The 21,581-nt window shown below is 41.6% G+C and overlaps 1 protein-coding gene across 1 annotated transcript in view; it reads left to right on the top strand.

Annotated features, from left to right (window-relative positions):
* Positions 1-21,581, top strand: part of dnah6 (dynein, axonemal, heavy chain 6) — a 475,651-nt gene that overhangs the window by 12,498 nt on the left and 441,572 nt on the right. Inside the window, exons 2-6 of the mRNA XM_067983622.1 lie at positions 3,948-4,196; positions 6,694-6,882; positions 8,516-8,775; positions 12,056-12,323; positions 18,658-18,792. Of these exons, the coding sequence (XP_067839723.1) occupies positions 3,954-4,196; positions 6,694-6,882; positions 8,516-8,775; positions 12,056-12,323; positions 18,658-18,792 (1,095 nt within the window). The 5' untranslated portion in view covers positions 3,948-3,953. The remainder of the gene's footprint in view (positions 1-3,947; positions 4,197-6,693; positions 6,883-8,515; positions 8,776-12,055; positions 12,324-18,657; positions 18,793-21,581) is intronic.

Raw genomic sequence — 21,581 nt, 5'->3', positions numbered from 1 at the left:
AAGTCCTTGGGGTGTTGCCCCTGCTGCTCACCTCCGCCGCCACCTCTGCCCATGCCTTCCTGGTTGCGGCGGCAGGGAACTTGCGCCCATCTTCTGGGAAGAGTGTTTCCCTCCTCCTCCTCACGCCCTCCAGCATCAGCTGCAGTGCCAGATCTGAAAAACGGGGCGCAGCCTTTCCCCTTTGCTGAGCCATCGTCTCAAACCGCTTGCTTGTAGCAGGAGGGGCTTTGGGAGACTGCCCCTTTAACTGGAGCTCCTACATCGCGTCGACGGTACTGCGCATGCGCAGCCGGCCGGCACGCAGCTGGGGAGCGCAGAACCCGGAAGCTGGGCTTAATGGGTCCAATTATCCCGCGATCGCGTGGGGGACGCACATGATTAGCCGTCCGCGTTTTCCACGCTCCCGGAGGACCACCCGCTGGGAACCCGCAGGCCTGCTAAATTCGAGCCCATTGTGTCACTGCAGAATGGGTGTAGGTGTATTTGCATGGCTCTTTTGTGCAGACGACTGAGAGATGCCGGCGATGTTCCCGGTGGCACACTCGAAGGATGCGGAGGAGAAGTTGTTGAGGGCAGTGGTGACTTTGACAGCGACAGGTAAGAAGATGGTGCTCGGGCCAGCTGGGAGCAGCTTGGCATGAAGGAGGCTGCAGATGTCCATGACTATATGTTGAGTGACTCTGAGCCTCCGTGTGCACTGCTGCTCCGAGAGGCCCAGGAAGCTGAGCCTCGGTCTGTAGACCCTGTGGCGAGGGTAATGCCTTCTGCGATGCTTCTCTCTGCAGTTGCCCTCCCTCCTGCTGTACAGGTGGATGTGTCACAGCACTGTGTTGTGGAGCTCCACGTGTCAGAGGTGGACGGCGAGGCTGGTGATGCTGTTCGTCCTCCGAGGAGGTCATGACTGCAGCTACGGCAGCCCCCATCCGGAAGATGTGTGTTTGAGGGGGTCCGCAAGGTTAGGTAAATGTGTCTGCACAACGGGGTTGAGGTTGCAAGTTTGTGAATTTTAGTGTTAGGAGGAGGGTGGTGCAGGCCAAACTTTGTTCAAAGTGACAGGGTGGCTCCTGCAATGAGTGAGGGTCTCCCCTCCCCACCTGTCAAATGGACCTTTGCAGCTCACACAGGCTGGTGGCTGCAACATGTCCACTTCAGCTGGGAGTGTTTTCCCCCAGTATGGGAAACACGCTGAGTTTAGATGAAAATCCCACCTCCTAAAATATCCTACAAATCAGGTCTGCAAACGACCTGAAGTATCAAAATAATTGCTTTAAGTGGGATCCCGCCGACTTTAATTGCTGGTGGGAGTCCCACATGCGGGGGCTGCACGCGCATCTGAGCGTGTCACTGGGGAACCCGGAAGTGGGCGGTTGGAGCCGGGCTCCGGACCCACCCCGGGAATCCCCAATTTTCGGAACCCCCCCCCCCGGCCACGAACGCATCTGCTCAGACGTCCGAAAATCGAGCCCTATTTCTCAGCTCTTATGTTTTTCGAAATGATTTGAAAACCGTCTGGAAAATTCATTTTTAATGGTTTTATTCAGTAAAGTTTCACATTTAATTTTTACTTCAAATGAGAATCTATCTGAGATAGAGAAACACAGACAAAAAATGAGAGGTAGATGGATAATCTGACCACAAGTGTTTTCTTTTTTTTAGAATTCAAAAAAAAATTGTTTGAGAAAATGTATTTTCTTCCTCAGCAGAGAGTTGAAGTTTGTCACAAATGCGAAGAATGTGTCAGATTTCACAAGATCACAAAATAGTTATGGATGAGGAAGGCCAATTCATCTGTTTTAGTTTATCCATCCCGAAAGACCCCAACGTCTCCCATTGCAGCATCTAGTTATTTCTGAAATTATTCTAGGTTATGTGCCTCCACTACTCCATCCAGAATCCAATCCATGTACTGATCATTCTTTGTGTGAAAAAGAACATTTTGCTATCGGCTCTAAATTTGCCATTTACTAATTTGTGCTTGCATATCCTACTCTTGTAATTCAGTTTACAGTAATTTTCCAGATTTCCATACTGTTAACTTTTATGTATCTCTATAAGATCATTTCTCAAATGTCTCCTTTCAAAACTGAAAAGCCCAAGTTTCTCCAGTTTTTCATCATAACTCCGACCTCTGACACTGGGGATCAACCTTGTGGCTCTTCTCTGTATTGCCTCCAGCACTTGAATGTCTTCCTTGTGCCTCAGTGACCAGGAATAGACACAGTACTTAAGGCAGTCTGCCTAGAGCACTACATGTTTTAATCATGACTTCCCTTGACTTGTATTCTGTTATTTTGGCTATATAGTTTAGCATTCTATTTGCTTTATTGATTGTTGCTCTGCAGTGGTTGGACAGGTTGAGTAACTCGTCTACTATGATTCCTAGGTTGCTTTCAACTTCATTAAGCTAGTTTAACACCATTCATGACGTACACGTGCTGCCTGTTTTTCCTTTCTACGTGCAGTACTTTACATTTTTCCACATTAAATTTCATTTGTCATTGTTCTTCCCATTTACAATTTTGTCCAACTCATTTTGTGATTTCTGAGCAGACTCTTCCAAATCCACTGCCTGCCTCTCCTAGTTTGTAACACTCAATGAAAAATTGACCAATTTGCATTGAGTTTTTGAATCTATAGGGGTAATTTTAACCTAGCCCACCTGGCGAGAAACTGACCGAAATGGGTTGGCTGCCTGTTTTATACCCCACCCAATTTTACTTTCCATTTATTTCAATCAATCCAGTCAGTTTTCCTCCAGGAGGAATCGGTTAAAATTGCCTCCCAAGTTATTGATGTTAATTGGAAACAATTGTGGTCCCAAAAGTGATCCCTTGGGCACCCCTTTTGGTACGTCCTCCCCATCCCGACATGACTCTTCTATCAAGAACCCATGGTCTTCTACACCATCCAATTTATTATCCATCCTCAAGATTTATCCTGAATCTCCTTTTTTGTACTTGATTGGCTTTCTTACTGACACTTGAACCAGTCATTTCCTGATGGTTTCTTCTGATACTGGTAACCCACCCTCACCCTAAGGGGGAAGCTGGAGATTTACAAACATTTACCAATCTACGGAAACTTCCCTCAGCAACTGCAATTAGTCTCTAAGTTTTCTCCCAGCTATTCCTATTTGGACCACATCCCACATGGACTACTTGAATAATGGTGGCTTTAGTGGGATGAGCACAGCTTCACCTTAGCAGCTAAACATCACAAACCCTGCTGCAGAGCTCCAAATCCGTGAGAAACATCGTGGGAATTTAGCTAGTGTACACCGCACTCTTTGGCATTTCATGGAAAATGATAATTCATAAACTTGCAAAGATTATTTCACAATTTTCAGCCAAAATGTGTCCTTCATCACTCATTGATTTTACGTATAGTGTCTTAGCCAATAATGTCTTGCTGCAGCTGGACAAAATCAAACCAGAATAAAAAATAAAATACCTGCTTGAACTTTACAGTGTGTATCATAAAAAATAAATTGGGAGTTATTACAAGGTGATAATTTCATTAAAGTGTTGAATAGGTTGTTGTAACTACTTCAGTTTTGCTTGTTGTTTATAGGTAGAGACGTGCCCCCGCTTGTAAGCTCGTGCCATCAATTTGAATGAGCATAAGGTTGAGCAGACTGTACTTGGATGTTTCAGCCCACTTGCAGTGTGGTTTCAATTTCCATGCAATGTGAAGCTATGACAAAACCAATAGGCTTTTTATTGCTTTTCACTACTCCATTTCTGCTTAGAAGGAGGCGGGACCAGCTGCATGAGAAAATCAAACCCCTAATTGTACTGAGTGTAAAACAAAATAATTATATATTTAAAACATTTCCCTCATGAAGACATTTTCATTAAAAAAAGAAAAGAAAGCATACAACCTTTTAATTTTGTGATATTGCGTGCAGTTGGCTTTATTTTACAATGTTTTAAAATTTATTTTTGCAGTGCAAAATGTTGCAGCCCCCTGATACATCAGCATGTTTGTCACAACATACAAAAAGGAAAAAAAGGAAATTTGGGGAGAGCCTTACCGCTCCAAATACAGATATTGATCCTTCGCAGCTGCAAGCTAGACTAATCTCCACAGCACCAAAACAGGCAACTCCAAATCCTCTTGCTTTGAAGTTTACCCGAAACACAAAGGCACGGCAAAAAAGACTAGCAAGAGAAGAGCCCCTCAAACTGCAACCATTGGTAAGTGCTAATGCATTATATATCATTAATGTGTTAAGGCCGAAGGGAACTCTGTCTAGCTATCTTTTATTTATAAAAAAGTCATTCCTGCGGAGTAACATCACTGATGCACATTAAAATGAGAAATTGACATCACAAATCATCTGGTTTTCTTGAGCAAAATAACGTTAAAAATTATTCATTAAAATTCATGTAAATAGTTTCTAATCTGCTATAAGTGTTATAAATAGAATGTGATCTGGCCATCTAGGATCTGGTACAATGATTGTAACTGACTTGTGATTTACAATTGGACAGCTACCTCATTGATGGCACATAGGGGAGACAGTACTGCAACGTGCATGTATTAGGACGTTTTCAGAAATTTGCTTAAATCAGGATTATATGTAATTATATGAATTGTGTGTTGCTCATCAATGGACACTAAATTACTTATTTACCGGCAGGGAGACTTATCTGCCAGCTGCACATATCAAGAAATCATAGGCATTCAGCATGTCTGCGACTTCTGGATTCTTGTGGCTGACAGAAGATGCTCCTTGCTGGTAGTGTTCCTTAGTAAAATTGGCCCTTAAATGAAAGAAAAGGAAAGGTAGTTACTAAACTAATACAAGTAATATTAATGAAATATTAACATGTAATGTCGAATCCAGCTCAGTAAAAATTGAAAACTACAACACAATGATTGTGTGTAAGACCATAGATGGCTAGCAGTGAGTTACAAAGCAGAAGTTGAATTGGATGTTTTTGAAATACTAGCTCTTGTAATACTCAGGCCTATTAAGCCTCACTCATTTGGAGTGAGTGACTTATTTTGTTATAAAAATATGACTAATTTTGATGTTTCTTGCTTTTAAAAGTAAACACTGCTCTATATAAGAACATTATAAAAAGATATAACTTTTTTTCAGGCCATCTGGGTTGTCAAGCTCATCCCTCTAATATTTCAACTCATTCAGCCTATCAAACAACTACATCTTGAACTCCCCTACTGTCTTTGATTCCACTATCTTATTTGGTATATCATTTCAAATATTGATCACCTTTTGAGTGAAGATATTTTTTCTAAGATGTGTTAAATTTGCTTTTTACTAATTTAAACTTATGATTCCTTGTTTTATTTGTCTGATTTTAAAGTCATTTTCTGGGTTGATCTTATCTCTGCCAATTAATGCTCCATAGGGTAGACAGTCCAATTTGCAAAGTTAATGTGCGAATGTTTAATGCACTTGTAGTACATTCCTGTGTGTGCTATTTTTACAGAGGTAAAATAAATAAGTTAATACCCACGTAAAAATAGTGCCACGGGAATTTAGTATGAGCGCATTAAACATTTATTTACGGGCTTTGCCAAATGGGATTTCTATATCTCAAGGAGATAACCTTTTTTCTCTAGGCTACAGAGCTTTAGCTTCTTTAATCCTTTTTTATAGCTCATACCTTTTGGGATCTTCTTCACAATCAGAATTACTGAAGATATTCCGTGAGGTCTGATCAGTTCATTATTAAGTCTCAGCATAGACTTGTTTTGGCTATGTATTCTATTGGCTTTTTAAATTGCTTAATTAAATTTGCAATCTACCTCGCTGTTTGAATTTAAATTTCACTCCTTGAACAATTGCAGTCTTGAGAGGTATAAGTGTATGTACATATATAAAGATTAATTTTTCCTAAGAAAATTTAGTTTTTACTATTATGTGCCAGACGTGGCAGAATGAAGTAAGTGAAAATGGATAGTAAAGATGCTAATGAATTGAGAGTTAAATGTATACGGTATTACATAAATATTATACACCTAAACTACAATTTGGTAATGCCAAGTGTTCTGGTAAGAGATTAACAGAAAGTATTTGATATATTTTAATTTAGTTTACATTTGTTTTTAATTAATTACTTGCAACAGTACATATCTGAACAATAGTACAGAACTTTGCATTAGGTCCCCACTTCTGGGACTTGAGCGCATAATCTAGGGTGACACTTCATTGTGGTACTGAGGTAGTGCTTCAGTTTTTGAAATACTATCTTTCGGATGAGTCGCCAAACGGAGGCCTCATCTGCCTATACAGATTGACATTAAAAAATCCCACGGCACTATTTGTAGAAGAGCAGATGCGTTCTCCCGGTCTTAACCAACATTTATCCCTCAGTCAACACCTCCAAAAACAGAATAACTGGTTAATTATCTCACTGCGATATGTGGGACCCAGCTATGTAGAAATTGTCTGCTCTGTTTGCCTACAAAACAAAAGTGACTCATTAGCTGTGAAATGCTTTGGCATGTCCTGAGATCGTGAAAGTTGCTATATAAATGCAAATTCTTTAAAGGTAATTCTAAACTATTCGGAGTATTATACTTTTATGGTTTACACATCAATAAGATTCCATACAATCTACTTATTAATGTACTGTAGCTGCTTCCATATTAATTCTGTGTTAGTGCATTTCTTATTATATTAGAGAAAATTCTCTAAATGCCACTATTGTGTATCTGCAGCCTATACTGAAGATGTACCAAGATCACAAACAGCCAGAGTACATCTACGAAAAGAATAGAGAGCAATTGCTATCTGCAGGATGGCTTCCACCCAGTGTACCAAAAAAGAGCGTACGACCCGGTTCAATAGACTTAACCGCACCTTTCCAACGGCTACCAGAACTCCCAATTGACTTAACAAAGAAACAGGTTTGAGCAAAGTTGTAAAAATCTGTACTTTTTATTCTGTTTTTTTTCTTGTAAGTTAGCCTACTTTTGGTGTACCTGTCCTCAACATCTCTGCTGTCAGGAGATTAGGCAGTTGTCCTGCTTTTATATTGCTGTAATGCACCTACATGATCTGCCAAGAGATGCTGAGGACCACACATGCATTACTCTCCCCTCCAACTTTTCGTTACTCTTTTGGGAAAACAGTGAAGCCACCAATTAGAACTTCTTGGGAACTGGACAGACTAGGAATTTAACCTATGTTTGTCCTTATTTCATGGTTCAGTGCCATTGCACTGCTCTGTAAAAAAAAAATATATATAATTTAATCTTTTTCAATAGTAGCTTATGGTTGATTATAGCAAAATAATTGTTTTTCAATATATAATGATTGGGCCTTCAGAAGCAAATTGTTGAACTTTCTTATTCCCTACTTTTATCAATGATTTATTTTCTTCTGGATATCTGAGAAACAAATCCCTGAATGATGAAGGTAATAGACTTGATATTCATTTGGATGTTAAAAGGATAATGTGAACCTTTATTTAAAATAATATATTCATTATATAATTCAGTATTGTGAATGTGTGTTTTGGAGATATATATGACAAAGAAGCTATTTAGGGAGCAAATGTAACTCGTCAGTACTTTGAACAAAATCACTTCAGAGTATCATCGTTTTGCATTATTAGTTAGCGTTTTAGCACTGGAGCATGGAACAAGCAAAAAGTACTGTAAAAAGAAAGGGGACTGGGAGTTCTAGCAGAGAACAGACAGAAATTTCTAGGTATAAATATTATGGGCATATAAATCTCTGGCAAATAGTGCAGTCTGTAAAATGGAAATGTGACTCAAAATAAAGACAAAAGCAACTGACAGGAAGTTTCTTTGAAGAAGAAAATAAAAATAACTAGCAACTTCAGAACCTATGGAATGAGAAAATTCATTTGGCCTGTGGAGCCTACTCCTTCCATAAACTAAGTATAATTTATCCTATTGTGAACTTTAGTGGACCCTAAGGAATGTTCTGAGCTGCAAAGACATTCATCCAGAATCGGTATATTCATCCTTCCTCTCCCACCCCCATCATTTTATTTTTGATTTTGGGAAGTGGTCAATGCTGATAAGGCACATAAATAGCCTGTTTACATCTACATCCTCTGTGTTTCTCAACATTTAAAGACCTTGATCATGTTTCCCCCTCCCCCATCTTTCCTGCAATGAAAGCAAGATGTCCTGATAACGTTCAGTCCTAAGCACCAGAGGTTGGCCTTGTTGCTATCCTTTGAACCCTCTCCAATGAATCAGTGTCAAGGTGAGGTACCCAGAACTGCATATAATGTGACCTCGTCAGTGATCTGTACTAGAATAGCTTATTTCAACTTGTAGTGAGTTGCCCTCAGGATGTATCCAAATATTTGATTTGCTTTATTGATTGCAGCTTCAGTGTAAAACTTAAATAGAATTTCTAAGTTAGGAGCAATTTGCTCCTTTGTCAAAAATATAACTTTAGAGGATGACCTAAAGATAGACAAAATGAGACTTATGCCTTTATATTCAGTATGCTATTGTATGGAACTATTTTTATTTTAAACATATTATTTATATTACACAGATTGAACTGGATACATGTACAATTCCATCTCCACCACCACTGAAACAACCCAGTACTGCTTTGTGTAGGACAAGTTCATGCATGAGAGTGCTTTTACCTCCAGAACTGGCATATAGTTCAGCAGATGATGTCATCCAGGAAAACATACAAGATCCTTTAAAAATTGTTTCAATAATTCGGAAGAATAAACATCTGGGATTTTTATACATGAACTATAGTGCTCCCAAATATTCAATTAAATATGATTTTTATAATTTGAGGTACAGTCTTTAATTTTTAAAATTGTTGGTTTTGTATTTGCAGTAACTAAATCTATCTATATATTCCTGTAACTATACAAAAAAGTTGGTGAAATATGATCACATGATCTTTCCAATTGAGTGATACATTTTAACAATCCCTTTGGCCAGTATCTAGTTCACTTGATGGCATTCTCATCTCTTGAGTCAGAAGGTTGTGAGTTGAAGCCCCTGGATCAAGATGTGAGCACATGAATCTAGGCTGATGCATCAATGCAAATATGAGTGCTGTATTGTTGAGGTGCCGTCCTTTGGATACAACATTAAGCCGGAGGCACCCATTTTATGCACTTAAGGTCCCACAAAGTGTAATGTGATGAATGACCAGTTAATCTCTTTTCGGTGCTGTTACTTGGTAGAAGGACTATCGACAGGAGGCTGCTAAAGGTAGCCTTGTTCCCTTTCTGGGGGTGGGGTGAGGGGATCCGGCACCTCCTCCAGGCCAGCAGACGTCCATACACATTTCAGTCTCTTTGGTCTCGAGACATCCCAGTGGCCCTGATAATACATTGTGCATTAGATGGCATAACATCCCCATTGTTACAGAAAAGCGTGTCCTGTAACTCACAGTGAACAACGCTGTGGAAAATCTGCTAGTAATATAGTAAATATGAATGAAAGTTCAACTAGTGAGCTTACAATAAACAAATGTTCTAGTTTTGTGTCACAAAATATCAGTTAGTGTGCTTTATGTAGTTAGTCCTGCAAGCTCCAATGTCTGATTTGCATGAAACCCATAATACTGTAGATTTCAAAGTTTCCAAGTTAATCCATTGAATGTTATAGGTAACCCTTTAATTTGTAGACATGAATTTGAACACTTGATTTTAGCAAAGAGGAACATTATTTTTTTTCCCATTATCTGATCTTTCTTCTCAAAAACCTCACCTTCGACCCTTCTTTCCCCGATAACTACTGCTCCATCTTCCTTCCTCGCCAAGGTCCTTGAATGTATTGTTGCCTCCAAACTTCATGCCTAGTTCTCCTGCAGCTCCCTATTTGAATCCCTCCAACAGCCCTAACCAAAATCACAAATTATGTTATTTGTGGCTATGATGATTGTGCATTATCCTTCGTTGTGCTTCTCAACATCTCTGCAGCCTTCAACATGGTTGACCACACTGTCCTTATAGGATTATCCTTGCTTGGTTCCATTCTTACCTATCCAACTGAAGCAAGTGTCCACCTAGCAACAGTTTTTTTTTTTCCCACCTCTAGAGTCCCCAAGGATCCATCGTCCACAGGGATGGGGTCATCTTCCAGATGTACGCCAATGACATCCAGCTCTACCTCTCCACCACTTCTTTCGACCCCTCCACTGCCTTTATGGTATCAGACTGCTTACCTATTATCCAGTTTTGGATGAGTTTTAACTTTCTTCAGCTAAACATTGGAAGACTAAAACCATCATCTTCACCGCCGTCAAAAAATCTGCTCCTTTGCCACTGAATATATTACCTTCTCTGGCTACTGTCTCAGACTGAACCAGACTGTTTGCAACCTTGGCATCCTATTCAACTCCAAGCTGAGCTTCCGCCTCCATATACTTTTCATCACAAGGTCCGCCTACTTCTAACTCCATAATATCGCCTGCCTCTGCCCCTACCTCAGCCATCCACTGTTGAATCCCTCCTCTATTCCTTCGTAATGTCCAGACTTGATCATTCCAATGCTCTCCATGCCGGTTTCTTGCTCTCCACCCCCATAAACTCTAGCTGGCCCAGAATCTTCTGTTCATGCCCTATCCTGCAGCAAGCCCTGCTTGCACAACACCACCACCCCCTCCCCCCATCCTTGCTCACCTACATTGGTTCACAGTCTCCTAATTCTTCAGATTTAAAATTCTTGTCCTTGTCTTTAATTCCCTCTATGGCATTGTCATCCCTCCATATCTCCATACAACTCACCCCCAGCAAAGCCTCCGTTCCTCTGACCCTGGCCTCGTGAGCATGCCCCCTCCCTTCACCCCACCACTGGTAGTTGTGCTTTTAGCCCCCTATGTCCCACTTCTGGATTGGGTGCCCCACCGCAGATCGCTGGTTGGGATGGGATGAAAATTGGCCAGCTATCACATAGAGCTGGCTGGCATGGTGAATCTGGAGGCGGTAGAGGTGATCCCAGGGCAGCAGACTGGAAATTTTTTGCAGGCTCAGGCGGTGCACACTTGATCATCCTAGGCCCACAAAAATAAAAACTGAAAATTCCTTGGCCTCTTTTTGAGCAGCCGCCAATGGTCCCTTTAAAGACTGCTGGTTAGGCCACTCAAGACCTGATACAACTAGGCAGAGCATGTTTCGCGCAACCTCTGCCCATTTATACCTGAATTTTGCATTTGGGGTCCTGCAATTGACGTAGGATCCTGTTTGCATATTTAAGGAGCCTAATGCCTGTTTCAGATGTCGCCCGAGTCAATACGGCATCCAACGCACTTCTGGTCCATATTGGGCGTGACAGATCATGATGCAAAATTCGGAAGCCTAACGCCCGTTTTACGGGGACAAAACGGGCGGCTGTAAGTTGAATTTCTCCCCCTAGGTTTTACAACAGTGTCATAAATATCTGTATTGGAAAGAAAACAGCTTTAGTAAATCACTATTTCACTAATGATTGGCTGGCTGAATTTCATAATGTTTATTAACTTATTCTAATTGAGTCTCAGTACTGTTGAATGGTGAAAGGAGCTTGAAGAAGGGAGAACTAAGACTTTCAATACACCTAACTTTCCTGACAGGATAGCTGAAGTGCTTTCCATTGGAAGCCTGGAATATTGAAAAGAGAATCTCTTATGGACTTTTTCATATATCTTCTGAGAACCAGTTGTATAGCAGTATTGTCAGAGGCTTAAGAAGTGGGTTCAGTCAGAATGACACCTGAAAAATCAGGAAATATAAAATAATATGTAAAAACAAGGGAATAGTTGTGAAAGGAATGTAAAAAAAAAAGATATTAAAAACTGAAAATACTGTAGGTGCACAGCAGGTTGATTAGCATCTGAAAGTGAAGCATGGATTAATGCTTTGGAGTTCTGGTGAATGGTTCCATCTGAAAATTTAGCCCATCCTTCTTCAATGCCAGTGGAGCTGCTGTACACTTGCAGATTTTTAATTAAGGACTCCAGCATTCGTGATTTTTCTTTCAATGTAAATGATCAATGTAAATCATAATAATTGGGGAGATCTGAAATGTCAACCAAAGAATCAATTGCTAGTATCATGCTGAACCCAATGTGTATATTTTTTAGTGTTGTTGCCTATGAGGATATCAACACGAATGACTATTATACTATCAGCCAGCATGGAGTTCTGCACATGAGAAGTGAAGAAATTGATTTCATAGAACTGGACCGCTGGGAACAAGAATATTTGTATCACAAGAAACTTATTCGGATTCCAGTGTTTTCACTTTTTCGTAAATGGAAGGCCTTTGCAGTCTGGCGAAAAAATGTACGTTCCAAGAAAATCAATATCTGTCGCAGAGAATTGCAGGACAACCTGTTCATAGTGAATCCAGTGAGTATCAAATCAAGCTTTTTATATAGGGTAATTACCCAATCATTTTCTTTTCGAAGCATTTGTAGTCTAGATATGCTCAGTGTATGTTGAGATGCAGTCTATTGCACATTAATGTAAAATAATGCAGTGTTCATATTAGAGTTGGCCAGTTGTAATTACACTGAATTACATAGAATTTTATAACACACAAACAGGCCATTCGGTCCAACAGGCCTATGCCGGTATTTATCCTCCACCTTAGCCTCCTCCTACCTTACTTCATCTTACCCTATCAACCTATCCTTCTATTCGTTTCTCCCTCATGTACTTATCTAGCTTCCACTTAAATGTATTTATACTATTCGCCTCAACCACTCCATGTGGTAGCGAGTTCCACATTCTAACCACCCTGAGTAAAGAAGTTTCTCCTGAATTCCTTATTGGATTTATTAGTGACTATCTTATATTTTTGGCTTCTAATTTTGGACTCTCCCACAAGTGGAAAAATCTCTCTACGTCTACCCTATCGAACCCCTTCATAATTTTAAAGACTTCTATCAGGTCACCCCTAAGTCTTTTTTCTTGAGAAAAGAGCCCCAGCCTGTTCAGTCTTTCCTGATGGTATAACCTCTCAGTTCTGGTATCATCCTCGTAAATCTTTTTTTTCACTTTCTCCAGTGCTTCCATATATCCTTTTTGTAATTATGGAGACCAGAACTGTACACAGTACTCTTAAGTATGGCCTAACCAAGGTTCTGTACATGTTTCACATAACTTCTCTGCTTTTGAATTCTATTCCTCTAGAAATGCTTTGGTTGTACTTTTTTATGGCTTTGTTAATCTGCTTTGTTGCTTTTAATGTTTTGTGAATTTGTACCCCTAGATCTCTTTGTGCCTCTACCCCATTTAGACTTTTATTTTCCAAGGAGTAGTTGGCCTCCTGATTCCTCCCAGCAAAATTCAACACCTCACACTTATCTATATTGAAATTCATTTGCCATTTACATCCCATTCTGCAAGTTTTCTAATGTCGTCTTGTATTTTGTCGCAGTCTTCCTCAGTATTAACCATATTCGCCAATTTGGCATCATCTGCAAATTTTGATATTGTTCTTCCGATTCCCGAGTCCAAATCATTTATGTAGATAGTGAACAACAGCACCGATCCCTGTGGAGCACCACTTCCACTTCCCACCTTCCATCCGTCTCGGTAACTATCTTTTTTCTTGTTTGTAGCCAGTTTACTATCCATTCTGCTACTTGTTCCCGACTCCAGATGTGAGGTGCATTTATCACCATGTATTCTAAATTTTATTTATTTTGCTATTTTCTCTTTTTTTTTCCTCACTAATTTTCTCCCATTGCCTTCTTTCCTGACTGCGTTGATAACTTGCTGGATAAGGTCCCACAGCAATAGTCAGCTTCTAATACCTTGCCCAAGTGGCCATTATTCATGTGTGAGTCTGGGCAGTATGTGTCAGCAGGCTAGCCTGATCTTGTCTTCAACTGACATCCACTCACGCTGCATAGAACATAAGAAAGAGGATCAGGAGCAGGAGTAGGCCGTATGGCCCCTCGAGCCTGCTCCACCATTCAATAAGATCATGGCTGATCTTCGACCTCAACTCCACTTTTCAGCCTGATCTTCATATCCCTTGATCCCCCTAGAGTTCAAAAATCTATCTCTCTCAGCCTTGAATATACTCAACAACACAGTATCCATAGCCCTCTGGGGTAGAGAATTCCAAAGATTCACAACCCTCTGAGTGATGAAATTCCTCTTCATCTCAATCTTAAATGGCCAACACCTTATCCTGAGACTATGCCCCTTAGTTCTAGACTCTCCAGCCAGGGGAAACAGCCTCTCAGCATCTACCCTGTTAAGCCCTCTCAGAATCTTATATGTTTCAATGAAATCACCCCTCATTCTTCTAAACTCCAGAGAGTATTGGCCCATTCTACTCAATCTCTCCTTATAGGACAACCCTCTCATCCCAGGAATCAATCCAGTGAATCTTTGTTGCAACGCCTCTAAGGCAAGTGTATCCTTCCTTAGATAAGGAGACCAAAACTGTACACAGTACTCCAGGTGAGTTCTCACCAAAGCCCTGTACAATTGTAGTAAGACTTCCTTTCTCTTGTACTCCAACCCCCTTGCAATAAAGGCCAACATGCCATGCCTTCCTAATTGCTTGCTGTACCTGCATGCTAACCTTTTGTATTTCTTGTACGAGGATACCCAAATCTCTCTGAACACCAACATCTAATAGTTTCTCATCATTTAAAAAATATTCTGTTTTTCTATTCTTCCTACCATTGTGAATAACCTCACATTTCCCTACATCATACTCCATCTGCCACCTTCTTGCCCACTCACTTAATCTGTCTATATTCCTTTGCAGACTCTTTGTGTTCTCCTCACAGCTTACTTTCCCACCTAGCTTTGTACCGTCAGTAAACATGGATACATTACACTCAGTCCCTTCATCTATGTCATTAATATAGATTGTAAATAGCTGAGGCCCAAGCACCGATCCTTGCGGCACCCCACTAGTTACAGCCTGCCAACCTGAGAATGACCCGTTTATCCCTACTCTCTTTTCTGTCCGTTAACCAATCCTCTATCCATGCTAATATATTACCCTCAACCCCATGAGCCCTTATCTTGTGTAACAACCTTTTATGTGGCACCTTATCGAATGCCTTTTGAAAATCCAAACATACTACAGCCAATGATTCCCCTTTATCTACCCTGCTACTTACATCCTCAAAAAACTCTTAATAAATTTGTCAAACACGATTTCCCTTTCATAAAACCACGTTGACTCTGCCTAATCATATTATGATTCTTTAATATTATTATTCCTTCATGTTATGATTCCTTAATAATGGATTCCAGCATTTTCCCAACAACTGATGTTAGGCTAACCGGCCTGTAGCTCACTGTTATTTCTTTCCCTCCTTTCTTGAATAGCTGAGTTACATTTGCTACCTTCTAATCTGCTTGGACTGTTCTAGAATCTAAAGAATTTTGAAAGATCACTACCAATGCATCCACTATCTCTGCAGCCACCTCTTTTAGAACCCTCTGATGTAGGCCATCAGGTCCAGGAGATTTATCGACATTTAATCCCATTAGCTTCTCCAGTACTCTTTCTCTACTGATATTAATTACCTTAAGTTCCTCACTCTCATTAGCCCCTTGGTTCCCCACTAGTGATCAGGAGCACGAACCCTAGTCAATTTTTCCCTCCCTGACCTATCAAAAATATACATTTTTGCGACGCCCTTGTGTCAAAATTCTTTACAGGACAGAGGAAAAAGTGGACAAGGATCAGGAGGTAGACAGGAAAACAGAAAGGTTGTGGGTCATTATAGCACTCCTACATCTGTCCTGGCTGAGAGGAGCTTACTCAGCATAGATCAATAATAGAACATGGGCATCTCCTGATCTGTATGACTCAGAAACTCAATGGGTCGTCTGACTAAGCTATTGAGGGATTTGTAGTACAGTTCTAATTACATCCTTTGGATGTAGTTGAGAACCCAACTGACTCAACCAAGACTATTGCAGGAATTTTAACCTCCAAGAACGGGGCAGGTGGGAAGTTAAAATAATAGATTTTTGTAGCTCAACCGCAACCCAGCTCCATTTCCTCTGGTGGGAGAGTCCAGAACAAGGGGACATAACCTTAAAATTAGAGCTCGGCCATTTAGGGGTGATGTCAGAAAACACTTCTTCACACAAAGGGTACTGGAAATCTGGAACTCTCTTCCCCCAAAAAGCTGCTGAGGCGAGGTTAGTTGAAAATTTCAAAACTGAGATTGATAGATTTTTGATAGGTAAGGGTTACGGAACCAAGGTGGGTAGATGGAGTTAAGATACTAATCAGCCGTGATCTAACTGAATGGTGGAACAGGCTCGAGGGGCTGAATGGCATACTCCTGTTCCTATGTTCCGACTATTGGTCACAGGTAATGTTTATAGTATTGGGTTATTCTCACACTCTTTCCTCTCTCTTGCAACCTTTCTTGTATTTCTATATATTTTTCATATACTAAACTACTATGGTAATTGCTATTCTGAAATTTCATAGGAACATAGGAACAGGAGTAAGCCATTCAGCCCCTCGTGCCTGCTCCGCCATTTGATAAGATCATGGCTGATCTGTGATCTAACTCCATATACCTGCCTTTGGCCCATATCCCTTAATACCTTTGGTTGCCAAAAAGCTATCTATCTCAGATTTAAATTTAGCAATTGAGCTAGTATCAATTGCCGTTTGCGGAAGAGAGTTCCAAACTTCTACCACCCTTTGTGTGTAGAAATGTTTTCTAATCTCGCTCCTGAAAGGTCTGGCTCTAATTTTTAGACTGTGCCCCCCTACTCCTAAAATCTCCAACCAGCGGAAATAGTTTCTCTCTATCCACCCTATCCGTTCCCCTTAATATCAATATTTCCTTTATTGTTCCTCTGACATTCCAAATATATTGTCCTATACAATCTTCGTCGCACTGCTTCCTCATTATGTTGAAGTCTGGACTTAAGGCACCGCTCCAATTGTAACATATTCATTCTCTGGAATTGTGAACTATGGAATACTTACCACCCTCAGCCATCCCTTACTCCTAAAAAATTGACAGGTTTCTTAAGCCAAAGCTGTGTATTATCTAACCACTAATTCTTGATCTGCCTTGTCTTCTCTCCTATTGTTTTCAACCTTGTTTGTATCCTGCATTTGGCCCTTCATCAAGTCCCAATTTTAAAAAAGAGAAGTTCAGTCACTGTCAACGTAAGCAACATGATCCATCCTTGGTCCCCTCCTTTTCCTCATCTACCTGCTGCCCATTGGTGACATCATTCAAAGACATGGGGCAGCTTCCACATGTATGCTGGTGACACCCTGTTCTATCTGTCTCACCCCCTCTACTGCCTCTGCTGTCAGACTGCTTGTCCAACAGTCTTCGATGAGCTACAATTTCCTCCAGCTAAACTGAAGACAACTGTTTGCAACCTTGGTATTCTATTTGACCCAACCTGACCTCCTTACTGCATATTCCATGAGTATGGTAGCATAGTGGCCATGTTACTGGATATGTAATCCAGAGACCTAGACTAATAACACAGAAAAAGTGAGTTCAAATCTCACCATGGCAGTTTGAGAATTTGAATTTAGTTTTAATAATAATCTTGAAATAAAAGGCAGTTATCAGTAAAAATGTCACCATGAAGCTATCAGATTGTCGTAAAAACCCAATTGGTTCGCGAATATCCGTACTGTCTTTACCCTGTCTGGCCTCTTTGTGACTTCAGTCCCACACCAACGTGGTTGACTTATAACTAGCAAGCCACTCAGTTATATCAAACCGCTACAAAGAATAATAAGAATTAAAAAAAAACAAATGGGACAGAAGACTGCGGCCTAGGCATTGAGGTAGGACATGACAAAGGCACACTCAGCCCAGCCGATCCTGCAAAGCCCTCCTCACTAACATTTGGGGACTGGTGCCAATGTTGGGAGAGCTGTCCCATAGCCTGGTCATACTCACAATCATGCTCATCAGCCAATGCCCCAGACTCCTCCATCATCATACCAGAGGTGGGGGCACAGTAGTATACACTTAGGTAGGAGTGGCCCTGGGAGTCATCAACATTGACTCTGGCCCCCATAGTTTAATCTCTGAAATCTTTGTTCTTCTGACTCTGGCCTCTTGTGCATTCTCCTCCTCCTTTTGCACCACCATTGGTGGCCCTACCTTCAGCCGTCCAGGCTTTATGCTCTGGAACTCCTTCCTTAAACTTCATCATCTCTCCGCCTCCCTGTCCTCCTTTTGAGACCATTCTTAAAACCCACCTCTTTGACCAAGCTTTTGTTACCCCTCCTAATATCTTCTTCTTCGACTCGGCATCCATATTCCTCCTTGTACCTTTGTGAAGTTACTTCAGATGTTTCTCTATGTTAAACACACTATATAAATGCAAGTCGTTGTTGTCGATAACTGTATTAATGATTGTATTCATGCAATGTACAGTAACATACAACAACGGGTAATAAAGGCATCTTCAAATGTCAAATTGAGAGCATAACAAGGACGTTTCGAGTTGGGAAGGTATATTGTTTATATTTTTGCAGTATGGGTATAGGAAAAAATTGATCTCTTCATACCTTTTACGTAAATGTTTTAATTCAGTTACCCTTGTGAAAATACATGAAAAAAAATTGCAAAACTCCCAGTAAAAAAAAATCTAATTAAGCTGTCCAGTATATAACGACATGGAAAACTTTAAAGTAATATCTGTTAGTCTTATTGTGGGCTTGGAACAAAATATCTTGTGCTTTTCTTCCATAAAGTCATTGAGGCCTGCGCTTCTCAACATCAGAGACATGTGTTACCGCATTGGTGATATGGCACTATGTAGAATTAATAAAAGGCACACATACACCCTGGAAGAGTTCAAGGCAGTTCAATTCCAAGAACTTGAGGAGGTAATGTATCACACATTTGAAATGTTATTTCTAAAGTAGTTAATGCTAACATATGTGGACACTATCTTTTGCAGTCCAGACCATGAGTTCCAGATACATTGTTGCCTCTCAGGGACTAAGGTAAGGGACGTTTTGGAAGACTAGAAAAGATTCTCGAAAGGGAGGGAGAACAGTCAGGCATTGCAGTCCATGTGGGAACCAACGATGTAGAAAAGGAAAGGCCTGAAGACCTGCAAAAGGAGTTTGGATGATTAGGACCAGGACTCAAGGGTGGCAATCTTCAAATTACTCCCCAACCACGTGCTAAAATAGGGAAGGATGGGACTATTGGGAAGGCAAACACATGGCTAATGGGTTGATGTCAGAAGAGGGTTTCCGTTATGTCTGGAATTGGCATCACTTCTGGGGAAGATGGGATCTATTCCTCAAGAATGGGCTACATCTGAATAGGAAGGGAGCTAATGTACTGGCAAATCAGATAAATGTGGAAGTGAAGAAAGAATGAATGTGCACTTGTATAGCATCTTTCAATGCCTCAGGAATCCCCAAAGCAGTGCACAGCCAATGAAATACTTTTGAATTTAGTTACTGTTGGACAGGGAAACACGGCATGGCCTTACAAGCAGCAATGAGATAATGACCAGATAATCTATTTTGTTGATTTTGGTTGAGGGATAAATGTTGGTCAGGAGACCGTGAGAACTCCTCTGCTCTTCTTCAAAATAGTGCAGTGGGATCTTTTACATCCACATGAAAGTGCAGACAGAGCCTCGGTTTAACGTCTCATTCAGAAGCCGGCACCTCTAACAGTGCATTCCAGCAGTACTACGATTTGAACCCACAACCTTCTGATGCAGAAGCAAGAGTGCTACCACTGACCCAAGGCTGAAAAGTCATTAAAACGAGGAGGAAAAAGGGCAGGGAAAAGAACAACAAACAGCTCAACAGCGGAAGCAACATGCGATAGACAGAGCTAAGCGATTCCACAACCAACAGATCAGATCAAAGCTCTGCAGTCCTGCCACATCCAGTCGTGAATGGTGGTGGACAATTAAACAACTAATGAGAGGAGGAGGCTCTGCAAACATTGCCATCCTCAATGATGGCGGAGTCCAGCACGTGAGTGCAAAAGACAAGGCTGAAGCATTTGCAACCATCTTCAGCCAGAAGTTCCGAGTGGACGATCCATCTCGGCCTCCTCCCAATATCCCCACTATCACAGAAGCCAGTCTTCAGCCAATTCGATTCACTCCACGTGATATCAAGAAACGGCTGAGTGCACTGGATACAGCAAAGGCTATGGGCCCCAACAACATCCCGGCTGTAGTGCTGAAGACTTGTGCTCCAGAACTAGCTGCGCCTCTAGCTGAGCTGTTTCAGTACAGCTACAACACTGGCATCTACCCGACAATGTGGAAAATTACCCTGATATGTCCTGTCCACAAAAAGCAGGACAAATCCAATCCGGCCAATTACTGCCCCATCAGTCTACTCTCAATCATCAGCAAAGTGATGGAAGGTGTCGTCAACAGTGCTATCAAGCGGCACTTACTCACCAATAACCTGCTCACCGATGCTCAGTTTGGGTTCCGCCAGGACCACTCGGCTCCAGACCTGGACAAAAGAGCTGAATTCCAGAGGTGAGGTGAGAGTGACTGCCCTTGACATCAAGGCAGCATTTGACCGAGTGTGGCACCAAGGAGCCCTAGTAAAATTGAAGTCAATGGGAATCAGGTGGAAAACTCTCTAGTGGCTGGAGTCATACCTAGCACAAAGAAAGATGGTAGTGGTTGTTGGAGGCCAATCATCTCAGCCCCAGGACATTGCTGCAGGAGTTCCTCAGGGCAGTGTCCTAAGCCCAACCATCTCCAGCTGCTTCATCAATGACCTTGCCTCCATCATAAGGTCAGAAATGGGGATGTTCGCTGATGATTGCAGTGTTCAGTTCCATTCGCAACCCCTCAAATAATGAAGCAGTCCGAGCCCGCATGCAACAAGACCTGGACAACATCCAGGCTTGGACTCATAAGTGGCAAGTAACATTCGCGCCAGACAAGTGCCAGGCAATGACCATCTCCAACAAGAGAGTATCTAACCACATCCCCTTGACATTCCCATCATCGAATCCCCCACCATCAAGATCCTGGGGGTCACCATTGACCAGAAACGTAACTGGACCAGCCATATAAATACTGTGGCTACAAAAGCATGTCAGAGGCTGGGTATTCTGCGACGAGTGACTCACCTCCTGACTCCCCAAAGCCCTTCCACCATCTACAAGGCACAAGCCAGGAGTGTGATGGAATACTCTCCACTTGCCTGGATGAGTGCAGCTCCAACAACACTCAAGTAGCTCAACACCATCCAGGACAAAGCAGCCCGCTTGATTGGCACCCCATCCACCACCCTAAACATTCACTCCCTTCACCACTGGCGCACAGTGGCTGCAGTGTGTACCATCCACAGGATGCACTGCAGCAACTCGCCAAGGCTTCTTCGACAGCACCTCCCAAACCCGCGACCTCTACCACCTAGAAGTACAAGAGCAGCAGGTACATGGGAACAATACCACCTGCACGTTCCCCTCCAAGTCACACACCATCCCGACTTGGAAATATATCGCCGTTCCTTCATTGTCGCTGGGTCAAAATCCTGGAACTCCCTTCCTAACAGCATTGTGGGAGAACCTTCACCACACGGACTGCAGCGGTTCACGAAGGCGGCTCACCACCACCTTCTCAAGGGCAATTAGGGATGGGCAATAAATGCTGGCCTCACCAGCGACGCCC

This window comes from Heptranchias perlo, chromosome 4 (assembly GCF_035084215.1).
Source record: "Heptranchias perlo isolate sHepPer1 chromosome 4, sHepPer1.hap1, whole genome shotgun sequence".
In the NCBI taxonomy this organism is placed as follows: Eukaryota; Metazoa; Chordata; class Chondrichthyes; order Hexanchiformes; family Hexanchidae; genus Heptranchias; species Heptranchias perlo.
The sequence above is the reverse complement of the archived record's forward strand: the minus strand, read 5'-3'. Positions and strand labels throughout refer to the sequence as shown.